The following is a 25879-nucleotide window of genomic DNA, read 5'->3' on the forward strand; positions in this document are numbered from 1 at the left end:
TCCTCCAAGCTATCCTCTATCCATTTGTTCACGGAGTGCGTAAAATTGGTTATATTATTTGTGTTTAGATTTCCTGGTCTCTTCTTCTCCAATGAGTTAATAAACTCTGTGGCCTTTAGTTTGTGCCACTTCCTTCTACGTAGAGGGGTCCTGATATTCATGTTCTTATATCGAGAAATGGATAGTTCTAACTCTAGAAGAAAATGATCCGACCATGCTAGCGGACGGGATGATAAAAATTCTAAACCTGACTCATTGGAGAATACCAGATCATGTGTGTGACCTCTATTATGAGTAGGACCCTGAATTAACTGTACTAGGTCACATGCCTTCATATCTGCTATTAACATCTTAGTCGAAGCATTATCTTCATTTTCGGCATGTAGATTAAAATCTCCCAGCAGTAGGAAATTTGATTTATCTCTATTACTCTAGCTGCCGTATCAGCCGCGTCTACTGCTGATCGGATCTGATTAGCAATGGCTTGTCCTTCTTCCACTACTTGTTCTGCTTTTTTGTGGTGTTCCTTTGGGAGGTATTGAAGGAACTCCTGCATCTCTTCCCAGTGTGCCCTATCATACCTGGCTAAAAGAGCTTGGGAGTTAGCAATTTTCCACTGACGTGCAGCCTGGGTTGCTACTCTTGCCTGCTGCATCGATTTTGCAGCTCTCTGCATCAGGGGAAGGAGTATCCCCTGTGGACGGACCATTTGCCCGTTTCCTGGCTGCACTGACCACAATGGAATCTGGTGGCAATTGCTGTGAAATAAAGACTGGATCAGTTGGTAATGCTTTACATTCTATGTCTAGTCTAGGTATTAATACCCTGGCCTTTACTGGTTCTTTGAAAACGTCATTGGCATGTTTTAACATACCAGGTAGCATTGACAAAACATTGATACTGTTTGTGAGTTGAGGAAAGAGTGTTAAACAGAAAATCATCTTATCAGCTCAGAGTGCATCTGTACACTGATAGGTGGCTGCTCTGGAAATGACCTGATTATAGGCTGTAGTATCCTCAGGAGGAGATGGTCTTGTGGGATACAAATCAGGATCATTTGATGGGACTGGGTCAGAGTTATATATGTATCTCATGGATCCAGGTTGTAAGTACGCATGAGATTGTGTGGGGGAAGTTGGTGGAGAAGAGGGCAGATAAGGCGAATGAGGTGGAGAAAGATGTACAGTATTTGGCTTCTCTGTGTTTAAAAATCTTCGCTGGTGAAGGGGCAGTGTCCAAGCTTTCTCGGAATGCTAGTTTCCTCTTTGTAATTGGAGAAGGAGAGGCAACAATCTTTCCAGTCTCATTCTGGATTTGAATCCTCCTTTGTTTTGGTCCATGACCTCAAGAATGGGTCTAATATGTCCGTTTCATCTGCTTCCTGTTCTGAAGATGAAACCTGTTTGCTGCCCACTAATGAATGCTGTGAAAATTTGGTGACAGCGTGCTTTATACGGGCCGAAATACTGGTTTGATCGGTAAGGAAATTTTTTGCCGGCTCCGAAGAAGGGATTTAATGTTTCTACTCCAAACAGGAGTGTGAATGTTTCGGATCCGATATGGTGTGAAGCCGTCACGGTTCTGAAGTGGAAGTCTCCATCTTTCTACTCAATTCCGAAACAGGAGTAGCAGTCTGTCTGTGGGCATGAGTCTTGGCCTTTTTCGGTGCCCAACCTGAGGGTCAGTAGATGATCTGTTGTTTTTGGGTCAAACCATGGTCATCGAGCAGTGGTCAACCCAAGGCCTTCTCTGATGTTTTATATTGTTTCGGATGAGAAGGGGCTGGTGTACTCACGTACTGCGCCACATGGAGTATGTGGCTGTCCTCATCTGAATCTCAGTCAGAGTCTCGGATGGAGACTGCAGTCTGTGCCTGTCCCTCACCAAAGTTGTTGGCCATTTGTTCAGTGGACTTCGATGCCATCTCTACCACCTTGCTCTTCGATCCTATAAGGTCTTCTTTGTTCAAAAAGACTGACATGCCTTGCAGGTCTCTTCTTTGTGGTCGGGAGAAAGGCAGAGGTTGTACACTGAATGCTGGTCGGTGTAGGGGAACTTGGAGTGGCACCAAAGACAGAATCTAAATGGAGTCCGATCCAGGAGCCTGTGATGCAGTAGGCCCGAGGAGAGCACGGGCGCTAGAAAGGGCATTTAATCAATCCAGGTGCTACAATCGGATCAAGTGTAGTCAGAAACACGTTTGAAAAAGATACAAACACTGAGGAAAAGGAAAGAAAAGTTTAGATAGTACCGAATCGAAAACTAACCAGAGCGAGAGGGAACTAGACAGCAGAAAGAAAACAATCGAACAAAGGACTCATGCGCACTATCACCGAGAGGAGTCACTCGACCTGGAGACTCGAAAAAAGCTTCTTCGAAGAAAAACAACTTGTAACACTTCGAGTCCAACACTAGATGGCGATATATGCACAGCATGTGTATCTGCAGCTACACATGCCATCTAACACACACACACACACACACACACACACACACACACACACACACATATATATATATATATATATATATATATTTTCCCTCAAAAACCTTGCTTTCCTCTTTTGATGGCATCTGTGTTCGAGCTGTTCTCGCCTGTTTCACTGGCATTGTTTATGACAGAAAAACATCTTTGTCTTACCCTCAGCTGGAGTGTGGACTTTCTTCAGAGTTGAAAGTGTTCTTTTAAGGTTTTTGATTTACTGATGCCAATGGGTATCTAGATTCCGAATGGCTTGATGAGGAGCTTTTCTTCAGACCAAATGACTTTTTCTCCCTTGAAGCCAGTTTGGTCTTTTTCTGCGTCAATGTATGTGTTGTTGCAAACTTGTGTTTTGGCATCGAAGTGGTGTTGGTGCCATTCCCAGATTTTGGACTTGTTGCCCGATTGAGATCATTCTCGTCTCTTCTCAGTTCCGGTGCACTTAACAGAGGAACTGCTGAAATAGCAAGGTTTAGGTTTCATTTTTTTTTTTTTTTTTTTTTTAAAGAGGACAGTAGGCAAAGAAATCTCTGACAAGGTTTTGAAGTGTGCTGGAAAATAGATTAGCAGTGAACTATTTAAACGAGGGTAAAAGCTAAGTGTATTTTCAGAGCTTGCTAGAAAAGACAGAGGCACAGATATGGATCTTGGAATGATCTTGAAGAAATAAGCTGAAATACTATCACCGGGTACAGTCAATGGCATCTTACCTGGGACAGTGACACGCCGTTTTGATACAACAAATGGCATTCCTGTACTGAACAGGGAACAATACGTAACATTTGTGCAGAGAAGCACCAACACTGGGGAAGTGGGGATCACAATAAGATACCATGAGACCTAGGGCAGACCTGGATAAACACATCAAGGATTGCAGGATGGGGAGAGGTGGGAAACATCAGATAGTAAAAGCTCACAACCTGAGTTTATCATTTGCAGTGACTTCCTTGGCATCTCACGTTTGACAGCGACACAAACAAAACACACCTAAAAATCTACACACAGATATCCAAGACCGTATAACTGGCCGACGTTACACAATTTAACATAATCTGCAGTCTCAGAGGTCTGCGTGTTTCTGACCCATGTCCAGCCCTGCTTTAAGATTACATTTCAGAGGCTGAAGGCGAATAAACCCAACTTGAAGGAAAACGTAAGAGAAAAAAAAAAGAGGACTATTATTTTATGAGACCTCAAAACAGCACTGAGCAGGTTAGGGAACTTTGAATGTTTGTAACGCTGATTGTTGACTGAAATATAAACAGGGAGGTCCAGTTGTACTTAACAGTTGTACCTTAAGATACGTAAATTGCAAACAAATGATTTTACACCGTGCATTTTTGCCCTGTGTGTGAAATTCTAAAAAAGAATGTACGCTCGCGTCGAAAAAAATAGACTAGCCACAAGGCGGCAGCAGGGACGCGTGAACTGCTAGGAAATAGGAACTTTGCCTTGCGGTGCTCCTATTTCATGCACACAAGCAAATACAAGTTTCTCCTCCCCCCAGAATCTTGTCCCCGAGGCACTGCCACTTTCTTGAGGCCCCGGAAACACTGCATAGTTTTCAAACAACCAAAGGACAGGCCAGGCTTCTTAACAGCCTCGCCCTTTTTACCCCACCTGAGCTGGTTTCACCAGTGTAACAGGAAAAACCGCAGCTGTCTCCCTCACTCTGACTCACCCCGGACAATGACAGCTGGCAATGTGATGTTTGCACATCAGCCATTCATCCGCCTCACCCATTTACAAACAAGCTCCGCCTTCCAAAGTCCTTAGCAATGCTGTCTTTACAATTCCAGCCTAACCCTGACAGGAAAACCAGCAACAAGAGCTGCGGATTTAAAATCAGCACCAGTTCTACCATATTAACCCCTCGACTACCATGCTGTCTGCGCAGGATACGCTCTCCAATGAGCCTCACATGGGCACTTTCCTCCAGTAACAAACACACACACACACACACGAGGTAATTTCACAAAATGCACCAATAAAAATGAAGATTTAAAACAAGCACAACAATGAGCGAATAGCAAGAGCGGGCATGGTCAAAAGCCCACAGAGAGATTACAACAGACCACAGCGCTTGCACGCTAGACCCTAAAGAAGTGGGGAGATTAAGTTAGGCAGCATGCAAGTGACATCATGGTTGTGGACATTATGGTACGTGGCATAGCATGTGGCATCATAGAAGTGGCACCGCAAACCATAACCTCAGAGGAAGTGACATCACAAGAAGTTACATCAGATCTTAAGACCTCACACATATGCTTAACAGAGCTGCCATGAGTATATCTGAGTGCGGTAGAAGATTTAACTAAATGATATTTTGCATCAGCCTTTTGCCAAAGAAGTGACACACCCGAACCCAAAATCTGGGCCTCAACTTATAAATGTTTATTTTATTTTTTTAAACTCTTATCACAAAGAAATTGTCTACAAGGAGAAATAAGGCAGTACATCTGTTGTAATTAATTGGTTGCAAAGTCTGCATTTTAAAATCTTATGGGATTAAGCTCCTGCTACACAGATCTTTGTGTGCCCAATAAATCTCAGGGAAAAGTAATAGTGGTAAGATAGTTCTGAAGGTTAACACATTTGCTGAAGAGATCTGGGTCGTGTCTAGTCTCAGTTTTGAACCAAAGTATCATACAGGGTTAATATGTCTCCCACAAAGAACATCATGCAAAAGACAGATCTTTATTTTACGTGGCTAGGTAAGTGGGTTACTGCTATAACCACAGAGATCCTTGTTACTTTCAGTTCATAAATTGTAATCCTAAAATAGCACAGTGAGCTAAAAAGGGCATGTGACTCCTTTAACTTGTAACCCTCACTGTCATTTGCATGTAACATATCCTGTACATAAATTTACACAAAAGATTTATTGTCAATGTATAGTGTATGTGCGTGTGATGTGAAGCGCTCTGAAACCCTGCACTGGGATGAGTAGCGCTATAAAAGAAATAACAAAATCGTGGTATTTAAGCTGTTATTTGTGTAAATACTCGGAATGCAAACAAATAACATGCAGGCGCTGATGACTGTCCTAATGTCTGAAAATTACACCGGGACGAGCTCAGCATATTTCAGTGGGGCCCAGCTTCTTGGCTGGGCAGACGGTGTCCACCCTGGGGGGGAAAAAAGCAGGTAGACACCCGTCCAACCACGTGCACCCAGGACATGCGTCCTACATACAGGGTATTTTTATTGTATATATTTTTTGTTAATATCAACATTTACATGGTCTGGTAGAGCCCGCAACTGGAATTCGCAGGAATACATACAGCGCTTTAGCATTTAGTAATGCCGGAAGGAGTAACGTGTTTACTCCGGATTTGTTAGAGGATTTCTCTTAAGGGGGAAAAAAAATCCAAAAACATGCACGTAACAAAGCTGTCCAAAAGAACAAACAAGCAAGACATCATTGAATAACAAGTGTTTGAAACTCTAATTTTATTATAATAGGAACATTACAGTTGTCTTTAGAAAACTATGGAGTGCCGAAGTGCTGCATACCAGTCTGCAAAAACTCAAGGCACATCTCAACCCCGTAAGGTGGAGTAGCGGGCGTGTGTGTGCTTAATCATCACAGTTCAAATGCACCAGTAATGAAAATGAGGTGTAGTGGTCTTTAAAGAGAGGCTGATGTGGAGGATGAAATGAGAGGAAGAAAAGGGTCGATAAGCCTCTATAACGCAGCAGCATTTTTCCTCCTATGCGCTACACGGTAAGCGTGGAGTATTTCAGAGAGTTTAACCAAAGCGGGAACGTGCGTTTTCTGACACGAATGTTGATACATAAACAAATGTCTGTATAAAAATATTCAGATATAGTCCTCTATCACTGGGAAATACAAAGAAAAGAAAAATAACTCAAAAGTAGTAAGCAGTGTGTAGGAGCAGAGGGGCACGTTCCCCTCGGAGAAAATGCGGAGCAGGAGTTACAAGCTGGCATCCGTCTCTAATCCGGGATCTGCGGGAACTCCGATATGTGAGGTCAGCTCCTTAGGAGTACATTGTCAGCTGCAGCCACTGTAATGACAGTGCAGAAAGTCAGTCATTTGTGCATACTAGGCCGGATGTGAACAAGATCACTCCCTCCCGACCCCCCTGCCCTCAATGAGCTGGAAGCTGAGAAAACCCATGTGTTAGATCTTAAAAATCACTTGTGTTCTTTTATTCACTGTTGATCACGTGCATGCGGCTGGGATGGAAGGTCCCATCCTCACAATTTATAGAACTCCAGATGCAATAAACAATATTGTACATCAAGTACCACCACCTACCTCTTGCATGGTGACCTTGATTTTACCATCCCCATCTTTATCCAAGGCTTTGAAGGCACCTACAGGGAGAGAGGACATTAGGTTATTAGGGGGCACATTGGTTATTTGAACTGTTCACTTGGACAGAAGTGCAGCTCAGAAACGAGGCTGCAATTGTCAGTTACATTCTAGTTTAAAATATGCCAACATGCTGCTTTGTGGCCACTTAGCTGCGCTAGATCCATCGAGGCTCTGGGAGATATGACCTTTTGTTGGGACTGGGAGGGGGAAAACCATCCATCTGGACAGCCATTAAAGACCATAAACCATCAAACTGGACATTAAAAAAGGGGCGGATTTGGTGCCACAACACATTCAACTGTTTATGTTCACGGTGCTCTCGTCTCCCTCTGCATGCAGCCAACTGGAACAGACCACCACAGGAACTGATACTTGCTGAAAGGGAGGGCAATCTGCAAAGTCCAAAAAGGAAGTTGTTTCGGCAATACTGACAGGAGGCCCTTCAACTGATCACAATAGGGCGCTATTTAGAACATACTGCTTCGAAAATTGTAGCTTTTTAGAACCACAACGGGCACTGCATGACTGACTTGGCGTTTACGCTGATAATCTTGGGGTGGTCTGTGGTTGGTGCTGGGTACTGCCTGCCGTTCCCGCATTCTTTTCCCTAGCTGCAGAAGCAGATCCCTGCAAAGGTAGATTCTCCATGGCATCCCCTTACCGCTTGGGTGTGCGGTGGTGTTCATGTGTCCTAGTCAAACTGCAGACAGCCTTCACTAGAGTGTATCACTTCTACAGAGGCTGTGGACCCAAGATAATGCAGTCAGGAACACATCAATGCTCTTGTGAATTCATCATGGTGCCAGTCTGCTGGAGTGTGAACACCACTTATCACAAGCTATTCTTTTTACAGTTATGAGCTATGGTAGTTAGAGAACAGAAGTGAAATGAACCATACACCATATTTGTTTTCATGAGTCTTCAGTGGTGTCCCCAGTTCCCATGGCAACACGAAAGGGTGGGGGCGCTGCTCAAACGTGGTTGGACTTATTAGTCTCTTGGGCTGGCAACATAGAGACAACTTAACTCTTCAGAGGAGAAAGGCTAGAAGTGTTGCTGCAAGTCTGCCATTCACATGCAAATGCCCACGTGTACGTGTCTGTGTAAAGCTACCCAGCCATTGGGAATGGTACAAAGACGTTGGCAAGTTAGTGGAGAACCAAGCCTCCACTGTCCTACAAGGTGGCTTTTCTCTTCTTCTAGGATTCTGTGTACCAGAAATGAGGGTTTAGCAGCAAACTGAGCATTGACCAGACTTGAAAACTGCACGGGACTCCTCTTCATGGACTTCCAGCCAAGGGGTAGTCTGATAGTAGGAGACTTTAATATTGAAGGGGACACTGAGGTGGCCTGTGATGCAATAGGCGACGGCTGGGTAAGTGAGCCCCATCACAATGCGTGTGCTGGTCCCAGAACAGACGTGAACTCCCCAATGACCTGAGGGCGGTACATTACTGAAAGATGGGCTAGCTACCCGAAGCCGCTCCACTATGTTAGCGGAAAACCGCCTGCACGTCAGCGGGCGCCAGTGAATAACTAACCACCTGCAGAGGGTTGTCCGCGGAGATTCATGGGATCTCCTTTTCTGCTTTTGAGAGGTCCCCTCCGAGGACACCACGACTGACTGCCGCCTCAACGTGGTGGACAATCAGTCTGTCCCCTGAAATCTCCCTTACCTCTGCACTAACATCTGTAGTAAGGCACGGGCAAAAAAGTAAACAATTCATCATTCGCATGTGGCCACAACCCATGCAAATCTGGGAAAAGCCCCTCGATATCACGTCACTGCAAATATAGAGTCGACCTCCTCTTTATTACACACGGGATTACCTAAGCATTCGCGGCCATATCTGTAACTAAGAGGCCAGATGTTGCAGAAAGTGGGCATACACGCCTGTTGCACCCCAAGGTAATGAAGGTAATACCGCTTTTGGTGTAATAGGTTGTGTTACTTGATCGAGAGATGGCGAAATGGTCATGGCAGTTCTGGGTGTTGTGCTATTTTGAAACCTTTCGGCTGACGGCCTCTGCTGGGTTAGAGGTTATTGTGCTGGAGTCACAGTGCAACCAGTCACTCACTCATGGCAGACGAGGGTATTGTGGTGCTTTCAGAAGGATGCTCGTTCTTCCCCACTATTGCTATTGTTTTGGAAGCTGAGCATTAGTGCCGATTACGTTGGTTGCTCTTTTGAGCACTCACTGCTGGCAACTGAATCTGCTGTGGGCGGCTCCAGCAAGCCTGTAAACTGGTGATGAAAAGTGGAACAGAAGGTGGTCAACGTATTTGAGGGCAGCTTGAAACGCAACCACATCGTTGTCCTAGGATCGTGGGAACTCTTGGCTGTGTTCTAACCTCCCCATGAATTTTGCTCTCACAGAATATGGACGCGGAGCGTATTTCTTTGAGGAGTTGAAAGCTCCTGTTCATGGCTATGGTGAACAGTAAGTTACTGTTGGTTTTCCTTACTCTATTAGTATGAGAATACTCAAGTTAGAGGGTTGGTGGATTTTCTATCGAACTGAGTTTTTGCTTTCCACTTCACATTTTGTGGTTTGAAAATACCATTTACAGACAGCCATACAGATCATAACCCATGGGCAAAGATTGCTGAGGAAGGACATAATGCTCTGGAGGTCAGTGCGCTGCAGCTACTCTAGCTGTCGTATTTAGACGATGAAAGAGTGCCTGGATTGCCACATCTGGCCCTTTGCATCATTTACTTCAGTTGTTGGTTTGCTGTGTAGTTTTCCATGTGTTGAAAATACACGCCAGAGTGGCAGGGTGGGTTGCTTCTCTGAGCTCAAAGTGTTGTGTATGGACTATGACAGAAGAACATTCATCTGGAATTGTGAGAGTAAATTTAGAGGTAAGGGGGGGTGGAGTGGTCTCCTGACTGCACCCGTATATTTTTCCGGTTCCACATTTGTCCTGGTTTTCTCAAAGTTCCTTTTGATAAGTGGTACCGTTTGCTTACCCAACCAGAAAGATGCATATTTATATTTTCTCAATCCTTAAGCTCAGCCCTCAGTTAGTGGTTGCTTCTTGTCCAACCACAGTGTAACTATATCCGCAGCGTCCACTGTAAGTCTTGGTGGTCCAGATCCATGCCAGATTATCACAATATTCACAGACGAGACACTTGCATACTGGGAATCTCAAGTAAGAGACTTAGTGAGTGTTTATCCTGATAATATGACATGGATTTGTCCGCCCTGGACCTACGATGTACATGCCCGATCTAGATCGCCTACTTCGCAATTTATCTTTCACCTTCCTTAACAGGATTGTGCATGTTTGATATTACTGTTATTACTCCTCCTTTTGCCTGTGGTGCTCCCTTCTGATCCTCACTTTTTTCCTCCAATAAGGGTCACTCCAATTTTACTGTCAATGTCTTTCTTTTCAATATAACCTACTTGGGACTGACTGTGTGGAGGTCTATCCTTCCTGCTGTGTGTTCAGCCTATCCAAGGCCGCAGCCCTGCAATACCCTGGGGTCAGGAACGTCAGAGCTAAAAATGCAAATGCTTCTACGAAGGTGTTCCGGAATGAAAATAGGCAATTTCCACGGAAGAAAATATATTACTTGAGCAGAGGACAGAGTCTGTCATCAGTTAAGGTGTGATAGAGTTTGAGCTCTAATGAAATAGACATTGCAAGAATACATACGGAACATGGCGTCCAGTCGCACGAGGCAGCTGATATAGTTGTCAAAGTCCATGTTTCCACTTTCATCAGAGTATCTACGAACAATCATATTGTAGAGCTGGTCATTCAGCCGAAACCCTGCAATTGAGACAGAAAAGGAGCCAGAAGAATTAGGGTTGGAAAATACAAACTAGTTTAGTTTAGAGAGTTGTGGTATAAACAAGAATGACAAGTGGTAGAGCAAAACACAAAAATAAAATAGGACAGACGGATAGCATTCAACCTGCCAGTTTCTGCCAGCTGCCTTTTCATGGAAGAAAAGCAAAAACTCCTTAAAAGAAAACGTGCAGACTTCCCAATGACTGCTAAGAGCTAACTTCACGACCAACGTTTTCTTTCACCATTTCAGACTCCCCCCCCCCCCCCCCCACCCCCGACCAAAAGGAGATTGAGCAATTGTATTGCCTGGCTAAGCAAATTCTACGTGTTATGGAACTTCCCCCAGACAGCAGTGACAATTGGAACAGCTTCACTTCTGTAAGTGTCCATCACACTGCCTGCCCATATTTTCAAACACCAAACCCTTTCTAGAGACTTTAATACATGTGATTCCTAAGCCCTACTCCTATAATCTAGTTTCCACACACAGCATTATGCAATACATTTATTCTAGCTCATTCGTTCCCAGTAAGTATTGTGCAATTTGATTTTTCCGACTGAAATGCAATGGTTGTAACTTACCTGCAGCTTCGAAGGCCCCCGGCAGCTCTGACCTGCCAATGGTCCCAGACCTGTCAGCATCATATCGTTTGTAAACAGCCTACAAGAGAAGGCGGAATTGAGCATTATAAACTAACAGAGAACCCACAAATGTGGATTCTATTTTCACAAGCGGAGCTCAAAATGAAGCTGGTCTCCTAGATCAAGGCATGCATCATAACTAGGAGAGAAACGCTGCTTCGTTCAGCCTCAGGAGAACAGGATAATAGAGGGTACAAAATGGCTGCCATAGAAACAGCAAGGGGGAAGGCAAAATGGAGTTTGCAGAATACAAGGAAGAACAGCTCAGGCTTGTTGTCGTGTAAATACATAGGTGTGCCCTGAAGGTGGGAACTTTGGTCCCAGAGAGTTCGGAGAAGCAGGTACACATGTTTTTGAGTGGTAAGCAGCAATGGGTTGGTAGACGTGTGTAACTTAGTTTAAGCTTAGGGAGTGTTTGATCAGGGTGGGTGGGTGGATTTACTCTTATATGAGCTGTTGAGTCAATTTAGATCAATATACCACAAGGGGCCTGTTTTGATGCACGCTTGTGCCAAAGCGTGCCTTATGGTGCAATAATGCCAATGTCTAAATACCTGCCACTTCTTGATATTGTCCCATAAATACTTGAATTCACCGAATCCCAGTTTTCCAGTGCTGTCGCTCTGTTAACGGCATGATTAAGGAAAAATAACTGTCGTCAAAATGCCGATACAGAAGGAAAATGTCACTTACCCAGTGTACATCTGTTCGTGGCATTAGTCGCTGCAGATTCACATGCTGTGCATAGTCCGCCGTCTGGTGTTGGGTCGGAGTGTTACAAGTTGTTTTTCTTCGAAGAAGTCTTTTCGAGTGACGAGACCGAGGGACTCCTCCCACTTCGGTTCCATTGCGCATGGGCGTCGACTCCATCTTAGATTGTTTTCCCCGCAGAGTGTGAGGTAGGAGTTGTGTATGCTAATAATAGTGCCCATGCAATGGAATAAATACGTATGTACAAAATGAAGGTTTAATGTAATATATTTACAAATGTACAAATGTTCAAGATCTACTTCTAAACGGCTATAGGCTCCCGGGGAGGAGGGTGGGCGCATGTGAATCTGCAGCGACTAATGCCACGAACAGATGTACACTGGGTAAGTGACATTTTCCGTTCGGTGGCATGTGTAGCTGCAGATACACATGCTGTGCATAGACTAGTAAGCAGTTATCTCCCAAAAAGCGGTGGTTCAGCCTGTAGGAGTGGAAGTAGTTTGAAATAAAGTTCTTAGTACGGCTTGACCTACTGTGGCCTGTTGTGCAGATAACACATCTACACAGTAGTGTTTAGTAAATGTATGAGGCGTAGACCATGTTGCTGCCTTACATATTTCGGTCATTGGAATATTTCCTAGAAAGGCCATAGTAGCACCTTTCTTTCTGGTTGAGTGTGCCTTTGGTGTAATAGGCAGTTCTCTCTTTGCTTTAAGATAGCAGGTTTGGATGCACTTTACTATCCATCTGGCGATACCTTGTTTTGAAATTGGATTTCCTGTATGAGGTTTTTGGAAGGCAATAAATAGTTGTTTTGTCTTCCTAATTTCTTTTGTCCTGTCAATGTAGTACATTAGCGCTCTCTTGATGTCTAATGTATGTAGTGCTCTTTCAGCTATTGAATCTGGCTGTGGGAAGAACACTGGTAATTCCACTGTTTGGTTTAAGTGGAACGGTGAGATAACCTTTGGTAAGAATTTTGGATTTGTTCTTAGAACGACCTTATTTTTGTGTATTTGAATAAATGGTTCTTGTATGGTAAACACCTGTATTTCACTTACTCTTCTTAGAGATGTGATGGCAATGAGAAATGTAACTTTCCACGTTAAGTATTGCATTTCACAAGAATGCATGGGTTCGAAAGGTGGACCCATGAGCCTTGTTAAGACAATGTTGAGGTTCCATGAAGGAACAGGTGGTGTCCTTGGTGGTATAATTCTCTTTAGGCCCTCCATAAACGCTTTAATGACAGGTATTCTAAATAGGGAAGTTGAATGGGTAATCTGCAGGTAAGCAGATATTGCTGCGAGATGTATTTTTATGGAAGAGAAAGCTAGATTTGATTTTTGTAAATGTAGTAAATATCCTACTACATCTTTTGGAGATGCATGCAATGGTTGGACTTGATTATTATGGCAGTACCAAACAAATCTTTTCCATTTACTTGCATAGCAGTGTCTAGTGGATGGTCTAGCTTGTTTTATGACCTCAATACACTCTTGTGTGAGGTTTAAGTGTCCAAATTCTAGGATTTCAGGAGCCAAATTGCTAGATTCAGCGATGCTGGGTTTGGATGCCTGATCTGTTTGTGTTGTGTTAACAGATCTGGCCTGTTGGGTAGTTTGACATGAGGTACTACTGACAGGTCTAGTAGTGTGGTATACCAAGGTTGTCTTGCCCATGTTGGTGCTATTAGTATGAGTTTGAGTTTGTTTTGACTCAATCTGTTTACTAGATATGGAAGGAGAGGGAGAGGGGGGGAAAAGCGTACGCAAATATCCCTGACCAATTCATCCATAGAGCATTGCCTTGAGATTGCCGGTGTGGGAACCTGGATGCGAAGTTTTGGCATTTTGCGTTTTCTTTTGTTGCAAATAGATCCATTTGAGGTGTTCCCTAAATTTGGAAGTAAGTGTTCAGGATTTGGGAGTGAATTTCCCATTGGTGGACCTGTTGATGATCCCGAGAGATTGTCTGCTAGCCGGTTCTGGATCCCTGGAATAAACTGTGCTATTAGGCGAATGTGGTTGTGAATTGCCCAATGCCATATTTTTTGTGTTAGGAGACAATTGTGTCGAGTGTGTTCCCCCCTGTTTGTTTAAATAATACATTGTCGTCATGTTGTCTGTTTTGACAAGAATGTATTTGTGGGTTATCATTGGTTGGAATGCTTTCAACGCTAGAAATACTGCTAACAATTCTAGGTGATTTATATGAAACTTTCTTTGATGTACGTCCCATTGTCCTTGGATGCTGTGTTGATTGAGGTGTGCTCCCCACCCTGTCATGGAAGCATCTGTTATCACGTATTGTGGCACTGGGTCTTGGAAAGGCTGCCCTTTGTTTAAATTTGTACTGTTCCACCATAGAAGCGAGATGTATGTTTGGCGGTCTATCAACACCAGATTTAGAAGTTGACCCTGTGCATGTGACCATTGTGATGCTAGGCACTGTTGTAAGGGCCGCATGTGCAATCTTGCGTTTTGGACAATGGCTATGAATGAGGATATCATGCCTAGGAGTTTTAATACCATCTTTGCGTGTATCTATTGTGTTGGATACATAGCTTGTATCACCTTGTGAACATTTTGAACCCTTTGTGGACTTGGAGTGGCTATTCCTTTTGTTGTGTTGATTGTCGCTCCTAAGTATTACTGTGTTTGACACGGCAAAAGGTGTGACTTTGCATAGTTGATGGAGAAACCCAGTTTGTAAAGGGTTTGTATAACATAATCTGTGTGGTGTGAACACTTTGTTAGCGAGTTGGTTTTGATTAACCAATCGTCTAGGTACGGGAACACTTGTATTTGCTGCCTCCTGATATGTGCAGCTACTACTGCTAGACATTTTGTAAAGACTCTTGGTGCTGATGTTATTCCGAATGGCAACACTTTGAATTGGTAATGTATTCCTTTGAATACGAACCTTAGGTATTTCCTGTGCGAGGGATGTATCGGTATATGGAAATACGCGCCTTTTAGATCTAACGTTGTCATGTAGTCTTGCTGTTTCAGTAGTGGTATTACGTCTTGTAACGTGACCATGTGAAAGTGGTCTGATTTGATGTAGGTGTTTAGTGTTCTGAGATGAAATATTGGTCTCAGACTTTTGTCCTTTTTCGGTATTAGAAAGTACAGTGAGTAAACTCCTGTGTTCTTTTGTGTTTTTGGTACTAATTCTATTGCGTCTTTTTGCAGTAATGCTTGAACTTCTAGTCCTAGAAGGTCTATATGCTGTTTTGACATATTGTGTGTTTTCGGTGGGACGTTTGGAGGGAGTTGGAGAAATTCTATGCAATAACCATGTTGGATAATTGCTAAGACCCAAGTGTCTGTTGTTATTTCCTCCCATGATTTGTGGAACTGGCTTAGTCTTCCCCCCACTGGTGTTGTGTGAAGGGGTTGTGTGACCTGTGAGTCACTGTTTATTTTGAGGGGTTTTGGGACCTTGAAACTTTCCCCGGTTTCTTGGGAATTGGCCCCCTCTGTATTGGCCTCGAAAGCCACCCCTTTGATATTGTCCCTGGTAGGTAGGTGGTCTTGTTTGTGAGGTGCTGGCTTCTGTGGCTTGACCTCGAAACCCTCCTCTGAAAGTTGTTTTGCGAAATGTGCCAAATGTGCCTCTGCCCTGCGGGGAATAGAGTGCGCCCATGGCTTTGGCTGTGTCAGTGTCCTTCTTTAATTTTTCAATTGCAGTGTCCACTTCTGGGCCAAACAATTGCTGTTCATTGAACGGCATATTGAGCACTGCCTGTTGTATCTCAGGTTTGAAGCCAGATGTGCGCAGCCATGCGTGCCTCCTTATTGTCACAGCAGTATTTATTGTTCTTGCAGCTGTATCTGCTGCATCCATAGAAGAACGTATTTGGTTGTTGGAGATATTTTGCCACTCTTCAACCACTTGTTTGGCTCGTTTCTGGAATTCTTTGGGGAGGTGCTCGATGAGATGCTGCATCTCGTCCCAATGGGCCCTGTCGTATCGCGCTAGGAGTGCTTGCGAGTTGGCGATGCGTCACTGATTTGCAGCTTGTGCTGCAACCCTTTTCCCAGCTGCATCAAACTTGCGGCTCTCCTTGTCCGGAGGTGGTGCGTCGCCTGATGTATGCGAGTTGGCTCTTTTACGAGCTGCTCCTACGACTACTGAATCTGGTGTCAGTTGTGATGTAATAAAAGCAGGGTCTGTGGGCGGTGCCTTGTATTTTTTCTCCACCCTTGGAGTTATTGCTCTGCTTTTAACAGGCTCCTTGAAAATCTGTTTAGAGTTCCTTAGCATTCCCGGGGCCATGGGAAGGCTTTGATAATGGCTGTGGGTGGAGGACAGGGTGTTAAAGAGGAAGTCATCCTCAATAGGCTCCGAATGTAGAGATACATTATGAAATTCGGCTGCCCTAGCTACCACCTGTGCATATGCTGTACTGTCCTCAGGTGGTGAGGGTTTAGTTGGGTACGACTCTGGACTATTGTCCGATACTGGAGCATCATAGAGGTCCCATGCTTCCTGATCATCCTGGCTCATGGTGGTATGAGCTGGTGATTGTGGTGGAGTCTGTGCCGGTGATACATGAGTTGACTGTGGTGGAGAGGGTGGTGGAGTTACCCTCTTTACCACCTTTGCTTGTGGTGGCTTGTCTTGTTGCTGGAAGTCAAGTATCCTTTTCCTTCTGATTGGGGGAAGAGTGCTGATTTTCCCTGTACCCCTTTGGATAAAGATCCGCTTTTGCGTGTGATCTACCTCTGTAGTTTGTAATTCCTCCTCAAATCTGTGTCTTTTTAGTTGGGAGGACAGTGATTGTTCCTCTGAGTAGGAACTGGTTTTTGGTTCGGTTGCCGGGTGTTTTGGCACCAAAACCGTGTCTTTAGTTGTTTTCGGCTCAGACGAGATCTTTCTCTTTTTCGGTGTCTTGGCCTCTCGGTGCCGACCATCTTCGGTGCCGCTATCTCTGTGCCGAGCAGCTTCGGTGCCGCTGTCTCTGTGTCGAGCCTTTTCTGCACCACTCTCTCGGTCCCGAGAGTGTTGCGTGCCTGTGTCTCGACCTGAGTCGGACGACTTCGGCACCAGCTCGCCCTTTTTCGGTGCCGATGGACGGTCACCTACTTTATGGGTTATGCCATGGCCTGTTGGCAATGGCGTCCCCTGGGCTTTGTTTTTTCGTGTGATCTTTCTTTCGACGTCTTACTCACGGTTGGTTGCTCGTCGACGTCGAATTCTTTGGAATCCGATTTGCGGATGGAGAAAGTTTCTTCTTCTTCCTCCTCCTCGAACCCTTGTTGTCCTGTCGGCGTGGAAGCCATCTGCAACCTCCTGGCTCTTCAGTCCCTGAGCGTTTTTCTCGACCGAAACGCGCGACAGGCCTCACACAACTCTTCCTTGTGCTCGGGGGACAGGCACAAGTTACAGACCAAATGTTGGTCTGTATAAGGATATTTACTGTGGCATTTAGGACAGAATCGGAACGGGGTCCGTTCCATCAGTCTCGATGTTGCACGCGGTCGGGCCGACCAGGCCCCGACAGGGGATCGAAAATATCCCGAAGGGCTACCGGAGCTCTTTAAGGCTCGGTGTCGATTTGCCCTAACTATCCCGATACCGAACGAAACAATACCGACAAATTTTCCGTTGATTCTGACTAACTTTCCGACCCGAAACACGGAGCGAAAAGGAACACGTCCGAACCCGATGGCGGAAAAAAAACAATCTAAGATGGAGTCGACGCCCATGCGCAATGGAACCGAAGTGGGAGGAGTCCCTCGGTCTCGTCACTCGAAAAGACTTCTTCGAAGAAAAACAACTTGTAACACTCCGACCCAACACCAGACGGCGGACCAAGCACAGCATGTGTATCTGCAGCTACACATGCCACCGAACAGTCAGAATCATCTACCCTTCTTACCCACTGCCTAAAGCAGAAAGCCACCCTGCATCGCTGCTTCACATACAACGGGACATTTGGGGAAACGCCTTTGCCAAAATAATTGTGCTGATGCTCCTCAAGAGGTTCTAGGCATTTAAACAGAACACATTTTGTTGGCATTTCCCTACTTTCTAGTTGTACAGTGCTCGAAGAAGGGTGCAAGTGCGGATAGTCTTCTAAGTGGAGAAAGGTTTTAAAAGCTTTTGTTGCCAATCGGAGGATTCATATTAAATTGTAGATGCTCCATATGCATTTTTTGTAGTGACCAGTGGCCATTAATCTACGTCCCAGTGAGGCCCTAAAAATGGGGAGATCTCCACACAACGAGACATATGAGGTCCAATTCAGCACTGGAAACGAGTGTAAAAGTTTATCAAGACCCGAGGGTAGAATTATTATTTTTTTTTTTTTAAAAGCAAAAGAGAAGAGAGAACGATTGACAGACTGGGGAGAAATAAGCCCCCAGTCTTTGCACTTAATTCCCATCTTTGGGCAATGATGAAACCATATAAATGTTTTCTTCCACTAAATCATAAAAATACTTATCAAACGCAGCAGTTTAATATAAAATAAATTAACTAAACGAAAACAAAGCAACGTGGATAGCTACAGAATAGCAGTTTTTCTGCAAAAACTCAAACTCAGGAACGAGTAAGGACCTTCATGCCAGGATTGAAAGTTTCAGTGTCAGATCAGAAGAGCCCAGAGTTCAGATCTGGACTCCTATACTCCAAACCAACAGGTAAGAGAAAGTGATGATTAACGGTTAAGGGGGAAGAGCTAAAATCAGAACTCATAGGCATGGGAGACATGAAGACAAGTCAAACCCCAAAGGGATTACATCTGTCGTAGTTTCCATTTCACTGACAATAAACTCACACCCAGAGTCACGTTTCAAAGCTTATTTTGTATTTAACAAAAGGATACATCCATGACAGCCACCATGCTACGACAAGAGTCAATGCTGAATCCATCCGTCTTGAGGTCTGCATCTACAATGTATGATGGGGTAGAAAAAGTTTAGGAAACATCTGCAACAGGAAGCCTTCAGATAAGTACCTTAAAAGCACTATGCCAAGTTTTACTAGAATCTACTTTCGGACAATTCAGTGTTGTAACCTTTCTAATTCCCAAAGTGTTCTACTGTTAGCCCAGAACTTCTATAATAGTAACACTAGCATTACTCATTTAGGATACCAAACTCAAATTGTTGCAGTACTTACGTCGAGTGACAACTTTGTTTAAAATTCCCATCAACTCTGTCGGACTCACTTCCATATCCTAGGAAATACAAACAGAAGACGGGATAGCGGAGCAAACACCAACACATATCAGATTTACATTCTCAGGGCAGATGCTAGGGCCATGCACCATGCAGTTTTAAGGACCTAAACCCAGATGGCTGCTGGAATTTGAGGGTGGTGGTAAGGCAAAGTATGGATACACTACTACAACAAGGTTGATTAGATCGAAACATTGGCAGCAACACTGCCGATGTGGTAGTTGCACAACTAACCTACGTTCACAGAGCAGTACCTGGAGTTTGAGAATGGTTGATATTTGTGCAGGAATAATGTGGTGAAATCGTATGTCCCCCCCCCCCCCCCCCCCTCGAGGTTTTTTTTTGTAAATAGTTATACTTTCCTTCAAGGAATACTGTTAGCCTTCTATGAACCAATATAGATGGCATACTGCCAGACCCAGATTCTTTTATTTCAGAGAAAAATGTCCGTTATGCATGTACAAAAGGTGCAAATAAGTCAATGTAGAGTCGACTTTAGATGTAAGATGAGCCTAAAAAAAAGACAATACTTCTTGTGCCATCCCCCACACTCTTATGGCCATTCTAGGAAAATGTACTTATTCCTGAGAAGAAGGTACCATCACCCCAAAGACTACAAAAATCTACTATCTAGAAAATACAAATACTGTTAAGTATTTCTGCTAAGAGTCAAGTCGTCTGTTTTTTCACAAAGAGATGGTAAAGATATACGTTTAACAGTCAATTGTTCAGGCATTTCCACCCTAAACCTAAAATTTCCTTATAAGATAACCCTGCATTAATTTTTTCCCGTCGAAATACTACATTTATTATTTTATTACAACCAAATCGTTCTGCCTATGTGCCTCAGAGGTTTGTGATCGGGTTCCACAACTGTATCCCTTTGTATCAGAAAAGGCAGAAGTTGAGTTTTCCATCCTTCGAGGCCGCAGAGAACAGCTTACGGTCTCACATGACAGGATGCTGCCGCCCACTGCTCGATGCAGATGGGCCAGATAGCTACAACAGCGGTGTCAGACCTACGAGAGAGGCCCAATCAGGAGGCGCGAGGCTTGCAAGACAACTTCAAGCTCCATTTCCAGCTGGGAAACCAAGCACAGCGACGATTCACAAGGAGAGAGCTACTCCAACTTAAACTTGAGGGCCGGGGGGACAGTAACATTAATATAATAAACAACTAGGATACAGCATGTTCAGCAATAATATTCACAGCATAAGGGGGAAACGGATATGAATCAAGGAGCAAAAGCGGAAAAGACGCAATACACTTATTTTTTAAAGAGGGTGACAAGAAACATTGAATTTGTTTAAAACTAGAAAAGCGGGTGTGTGTTGCAAATACACCAATGGAATATCCACAATTGTAAAGTGAAGAGTTTCAGATTTTCAAATACTCACGTCTCCAGCCAGCTGTGCAAACAGACGCCGAAACTGACGAACCTCTTCACTTTCACTGGCCTCGACAGTGGAAGCATGGCTGCGAGGGGGCTAGAAAAACAACAGCAGCATCACTCGAAAGAGCCACTGACGCATCACAACCACATCAAGACATAGCATTTCTAAAAGTTTATATTGGGGGAGTAGCGAGCGCAAGGACAATATTAAAGGTGAATCATCGGGATTCTTTTTTTCAGTGTCCGCAAGTAAATTTAGCTACACGCAGTTAGCTCAATCTTTCCCCGTCTCACAGTACAATATATCGAATGCAGAAACTATGATGCTGACTGCAGATTTCCCCAGGAAACAAAGGAAATGCTGAATCAATCCCACATGAGTACTTAAAATGTATATTCATTAATCCTTACTCTCCCTTTTCATAGTCCCAACAGTAGAAGTTTTGTGCCCAAACTGTTGGAGACGGGCACCTGGATCATTTTTTCTACCAGAAACCTCAATCCCCTCCACTTCTGGAAAAGGGAAAATAGTGCCAGCCCACTACACACACTTTTTTGGGTCTATCAAACAGAAACCTCAAGCATCAAACACACTCAAAGGCAATGCAGGATTGTGAAGCGATAAAAGACACAACATACTGAACACTGCACATAAACAACACTGGTATTCATTTGTCCGTCTTCCTTTTCCCAGTTCTAAAGTTGTGAGGCTTCAATGCAGTTCAAAATGACATGTTAGTTGAAGATAACCATAGTCTAAGTACTGTAACACCTGTATACTTCATGTTAGAAATGGGATCTCTAGTTGGCAATCAGTTTACTCCCTGTCAAAGTAGGGACCCTCACTCTTGTCAGGGTAAGGGCGACACACAGCTCAGATAACTCTTGCTCACCCCCTTCGTAGCTTGGCACAAGCAGTCACGCTTATCTCAGAGATAATGTGTAAAGTATTTGTACAACCCCACACAGTAAAAACATCACAAAAGGATTCCACACCAGTTTTAACAAATAGCCAATATTTATCTAAATCAAACAAGATCAAAACAACAAAAATCCAACATAAAAATTATATATTTTTACTTGTATAAGTAAAAAATTTTATCCATAAGAATCAATGGATGCATTGTTTTAGAACAAAGTACCTTGGTATGAGTCAAAATTAAAGCGGTAGATAGTACTAATTTTCTAGAGTTGGCCCCCAAAGTAAAACAAAATCTCTGTGGCAGAGGCTCTCAGACCACTAAAGGAAAATCAGTCACATGGCTTCTAATGATGGTCTTCCATTGAAATATTTCCTCCCCACTTGTCTAAAATCACTTCTTATTTGTGGAATCTGGTTTCAGCCAGATATACACATCACCACTCTACGTACATAAACTCAGGCAAGAGAGTATCCTAAGAAAATGATAATCAGAACCACCCACATGCATAGTATTCAAAGAATAAGTCATCACTACAATAGGAAACCTCACCTCCCGCATGTTGAGATATCATGGAGCTGAACAATGCGAGGCAACAGGCATAATGGAGGCCAAAAAACTAGGCAGGAGGAATCCACCTTACAATGGCACATTAAGGATGATTCTACTCTGCTACTGAAAAGATCTAGTTACTGATCTGAAGAAGACTGCTGTAATGAGCCCAAGTAAGCTAAACCTTCACCAGGCGAGACATCACTTTCTATAAGTTCTTCTTGACAACTAATTTAATTTCTTGATTCCTGTGCTCAGAGATCTTTCTTTCTCATCAACTCTGTTGGGAGGAGACTCCATGACACAGGCACCCGTGCATCAGCCTTAGACCTTCAGTACAAGCATCATACTAAAGGTTTATTTAGTCAGGTCCACATGAATGTTGTACATTACACTATTAAGCAAAGAATTGCCCACTAACCCCAACAGGATGGCTTCGTTTACAATTCTACTTGTAGTCATCATTAGGATTTCCGTTCCTTTCCTTATCAGAGGACGATGGGTGCTAATGCAGCTTCTTATTGCGTTTGGCCTAGAGTCGAACTCCACACTGTCCAAAGCTTCACACAACATACAGTGTCACATACAACATGAGAAAACTTAAATTGGCACCTTTTAAAAAAGATTCCCTGCTAGCTGTCAGTGTGTCTGTGCAACAGTCTCGGATAATAACTCTGTGTAGCGCTCAAACACAGACTGATACTGACTAGCTAGGGCGATTCCTGGACTTCCAACATGCCGAAAGCAAGTGAACATCAGGTCTCACAGAACAGTTCAGAATCTCAGGGACGGACAGCCAGCCATGGTGGAAAACATCCACATTGCTGTGCAACAGCTACCTCCTACTAGGAGATCTCTCCAGTCCTTTATAGAAGAGATCACACTACCATTAAGCCTGCTTCTCAGGACATTTTAAAGGTAAGTTGATAAGAAAGCGGGCCTCGCTGAAGGTCAACCTAATTTTTTCTGTTAAGACATAAGGTGCTGCTGCTTTGTCTTACTATAGTCGCAAAAAATTCAAAACTGGGAACAAACAAATGTATTAAGGTAATTGTTGAGGGAAAACAGTACAATGTGTCATGCCTCGCGAAAAGAGAAATACGGTGGATGTGTGACAAACATATGAAGATGGACAAAGGAATAAACAAGACTTCATTGTACAGGCTGCATAATCCACCATGCAACTGTGGTGCCGTCCAGAACGAAGTACAAAACTACAAGTATCTATAGGAAATAAATCTATGACAATCTACACACACATGCGCAAGGCATCATCCCACAACATGTTTTTGAGGCTTCCTGAATGAGTTAGGAAGAGGAATAAATGTAAAGAGGGTGCTGAATACTTACTGGTGGCTCTGGGGTATATTGGGCAGCAGCTTCACTGTAACATAAAGAAGAAAGTTACACATTCACAACGGTACATCACGAGGTGCAATATGAGCATTCCATGTGTGTATTTTGTTTTGTATGAAGTACCACAGTTAATTGGCAGTGTCACTGCTTTACGGTATGAGGTCTCAAGCAACAGGATAGTTTTCCTCTGCCATACAGCGTGCTAAATTGCTATATACTGCATACATTACAGTTGAGTCCTTTTAGGACTTGGAACAGAGTTCAGGGTCAAATACATTGTATTGTTGATGTACAAGAGATAAATAAACCTTACCTTTATTCACCAACCTCTTGGAAGAAGCTGTAGGGACGCACAGCAGGACCCCCCCTCTACCCCTGGCTCTGCACTCTATGAGGCTGGTCTGACCAAATATGCCAGGGCTGCTTTGGGTTCCCAGTCCCGCCCTGCCTCACTCGCCATAGTACATAAACTATAACTCACACCTTCTCAATGCCCTGGTTAATCTTCTCAATGCCTTGCATATGACATCATTTACACTATGCCAAATCATAGCTTTCATAACAAGTTACGACATCTCAAGTGAGATGATTTTTCAGAACACAGTGCATGGTAAAGTCGTTAGTTATAGTTAATATAATATCGCGAGCAAAGCGAGAACATGGTGTACGGAGGTGCACTTCTTATGGTAATTAGAAGGTGGTGTGCATTTCCAGATTTATATAACTTCACCTTTAGCATTTCTAATGTTTGTGTAGGCTAAGCATGGTTTGCATGAAGGAATAAAGTTTTCTTAACTTTAAGTTATCTCTAATCTTTGTTTTTCATAGAATGTCATTGTTCTTTATGCTTTTAATGAAAATGTGTTTCAAAACTTAGTATTGAGCGTTATTAAGGTCTCGTTAATTTGAGTGTCGTACAGTAAAACGAATGAGTCATACAGTGGTGTGTCACAGAGTGGAGTATTGTGTAGTGGTACTGAATGCAGTGCAGCACAATGTAGTGGGTTAAAGTGGGAAACCTTGTAGTAGAGTGTTGTAGTATAGAGTTCTAGTGTGTTGTATACTGGAGCTGTGTAAAGTGGATGACTGGACAATGACAGAGCAAGGTGAAGCCTCATACAGTGGAGTAGAGTTCAGTGGAGTTAAACAAAATTGACCTCACTGAAATGGTCACCAAACCCATGCACAAAGCTGGTCTCTCACACTACTGCATCTTCGCCGCCAGAATACAATTCAGCCACGTCACAGAACTCATCTGGACTGACCACGCCATTGTCAAGTTCCCGTTTTCTGATGCTCAGCGCTCCATCTCCAAGCATCACAGCTCCTACCACTACAGCTCATGCAAGGTAAGGAGACACAGTGGACACAGACCCTCAGCACCACCCACCCAGAAGCATCATCAGACCTTGACCAAGCCATATGAAACTTCTCTGCATGGATCACCAACTGCGCCAACAGAATCGCACCGCTGAAACCAGCATAACTTGAACAATCAAGCGCATCTGCTACTGCCTCGAGAAATGATCATGTGCCACAAGGAACCCCTCTGACAGAGCTGCCCTCAGCAACTACCACCTACACATCAAGGAAGACAAGAAAGCAGCCATTATAGCCCTCATCGACATGGCGACCAACCACACGAAGGAGCTCTTCAAAATAGTTGAGGAATTCTCCACCCAGACAGCCACAGAGAACACCATCCTCCCCTGTCAAGAACTCCGACTCCCTCGCTGAATACTTCAGCATCTATCACAATTTTGACCCCAACCTAAGTCTCTCAACCTCAACCAACCAACGCACACCAGTTGAATTATCACCACACCTGGTCTCCGCTCAATACTCAGGCTACCATGGCCATCATGTATTCCATCCACTCCGGTGCGCCCACTGAAAATTCTCGACTGATTTCCCTGCTCTCCTACCCGCCCAAAGTATTAGAGAAAACCATCAACCAACAACTCACTGAACACTTGTAACAAAACCACCTACATGATGCCTCACAATCAGGTTACCCCTACCAACCACAGCACTGATTGCTGCCACAGACTACATCAAATGTCACTTAGACTGTGGAGAAACTGTGGCCCTGATCCTCCTCAAGCTCTTTGCCACATTCTCCCACCACACCCACAGACAGACCTTACAACATCGGCGTACAGCAAAACACCGTCACGTGGATCACCTCTTTCCTTACAGTCTGCACACCGAGCATCTGGCTGCCTCCCTTCACCTCTCGAACCCAAGGACGTCATATGCGGAATACCCAAAGGATCTTCCCTCAGCTCCAACCTGTTCAACACCTACATGACCCCACCTCACAGACGTCATCAGATCTCATGGACTCAACATAATATCCTACGCTGACAACTCTGACCTACTCTTTTCGCTCAACGAAGGCACCTACAATGCCAAAACGAACTTCTAAGATGCCATGACCAAAGCAGCCAACTAGATGAGACATCTGGCTCAAACT

General features: G+C 43.9%; 1 protein-coding gene across 2 annotated transcripts in view; it reads right to left on the reverse strand.

Moving 5' to 3' along the window:
* Window positions 1-5906: 5906 nt before the first annotated feature.
* Window positions 5907-25879, reverse strand: part of CAPNS1 (calpain small subunit 1) — a 110781-nt gene continuing 90808 nt past the window's right edge. For both annotated transcript variants that reach the window (XM_069206963.1, XM_069206964.1), the window contains exons 3-11: window positions 23398-23431; window positions 20580-20669; window positions 19123-19180; window positions 18827-18891; window positions 11832-11900; window positions 11218-11296; window positions 10498-10614; window positions 6768-6826; window positions 5907-6513 (exon numbers count right to left, since the gene is read on the reverse strand). In XM_069206963.1, the coding sequence (XP_069063064.1) occupies window positions 6487-6513; window positions 6768-6826; window positions 10498-10614; window positions 11218-11296; window positions 11832-11900; window positions 18827-18891; window positions 19123-19180; window positions 20580-20669; window positions 23398-23431 (598 nt within the window). In that variant the 3' untranslated portion in view covers window positions 5907-6486. The remainder of the gene's footprint in view (window positions 6514-6767; window positions 6827-10497; window positions 10615-11217; window positions 11297-11831; window positions 11901-18826; window positions 18892-19122; window positions 19181-20579; window positions 20670-23397; window positions 23432-25879) is intronic.

This window comes from Pleurodeles waltl, chromosome 9 (assembly GCF_031143425.1).
Source record: "Pleurodeles waltl isolate 20211129_DDA chromosome 9, aPleWal1.hap1.20221129, whole genome shotgun sequence".
In the NCBI taxonomy this organism is placed as follows: Eukaryota; Metazoa; Chordata; class Amphibia; order Caudata; family Salamandridae; genus Pleurodeles; species Pleurodeles waltl.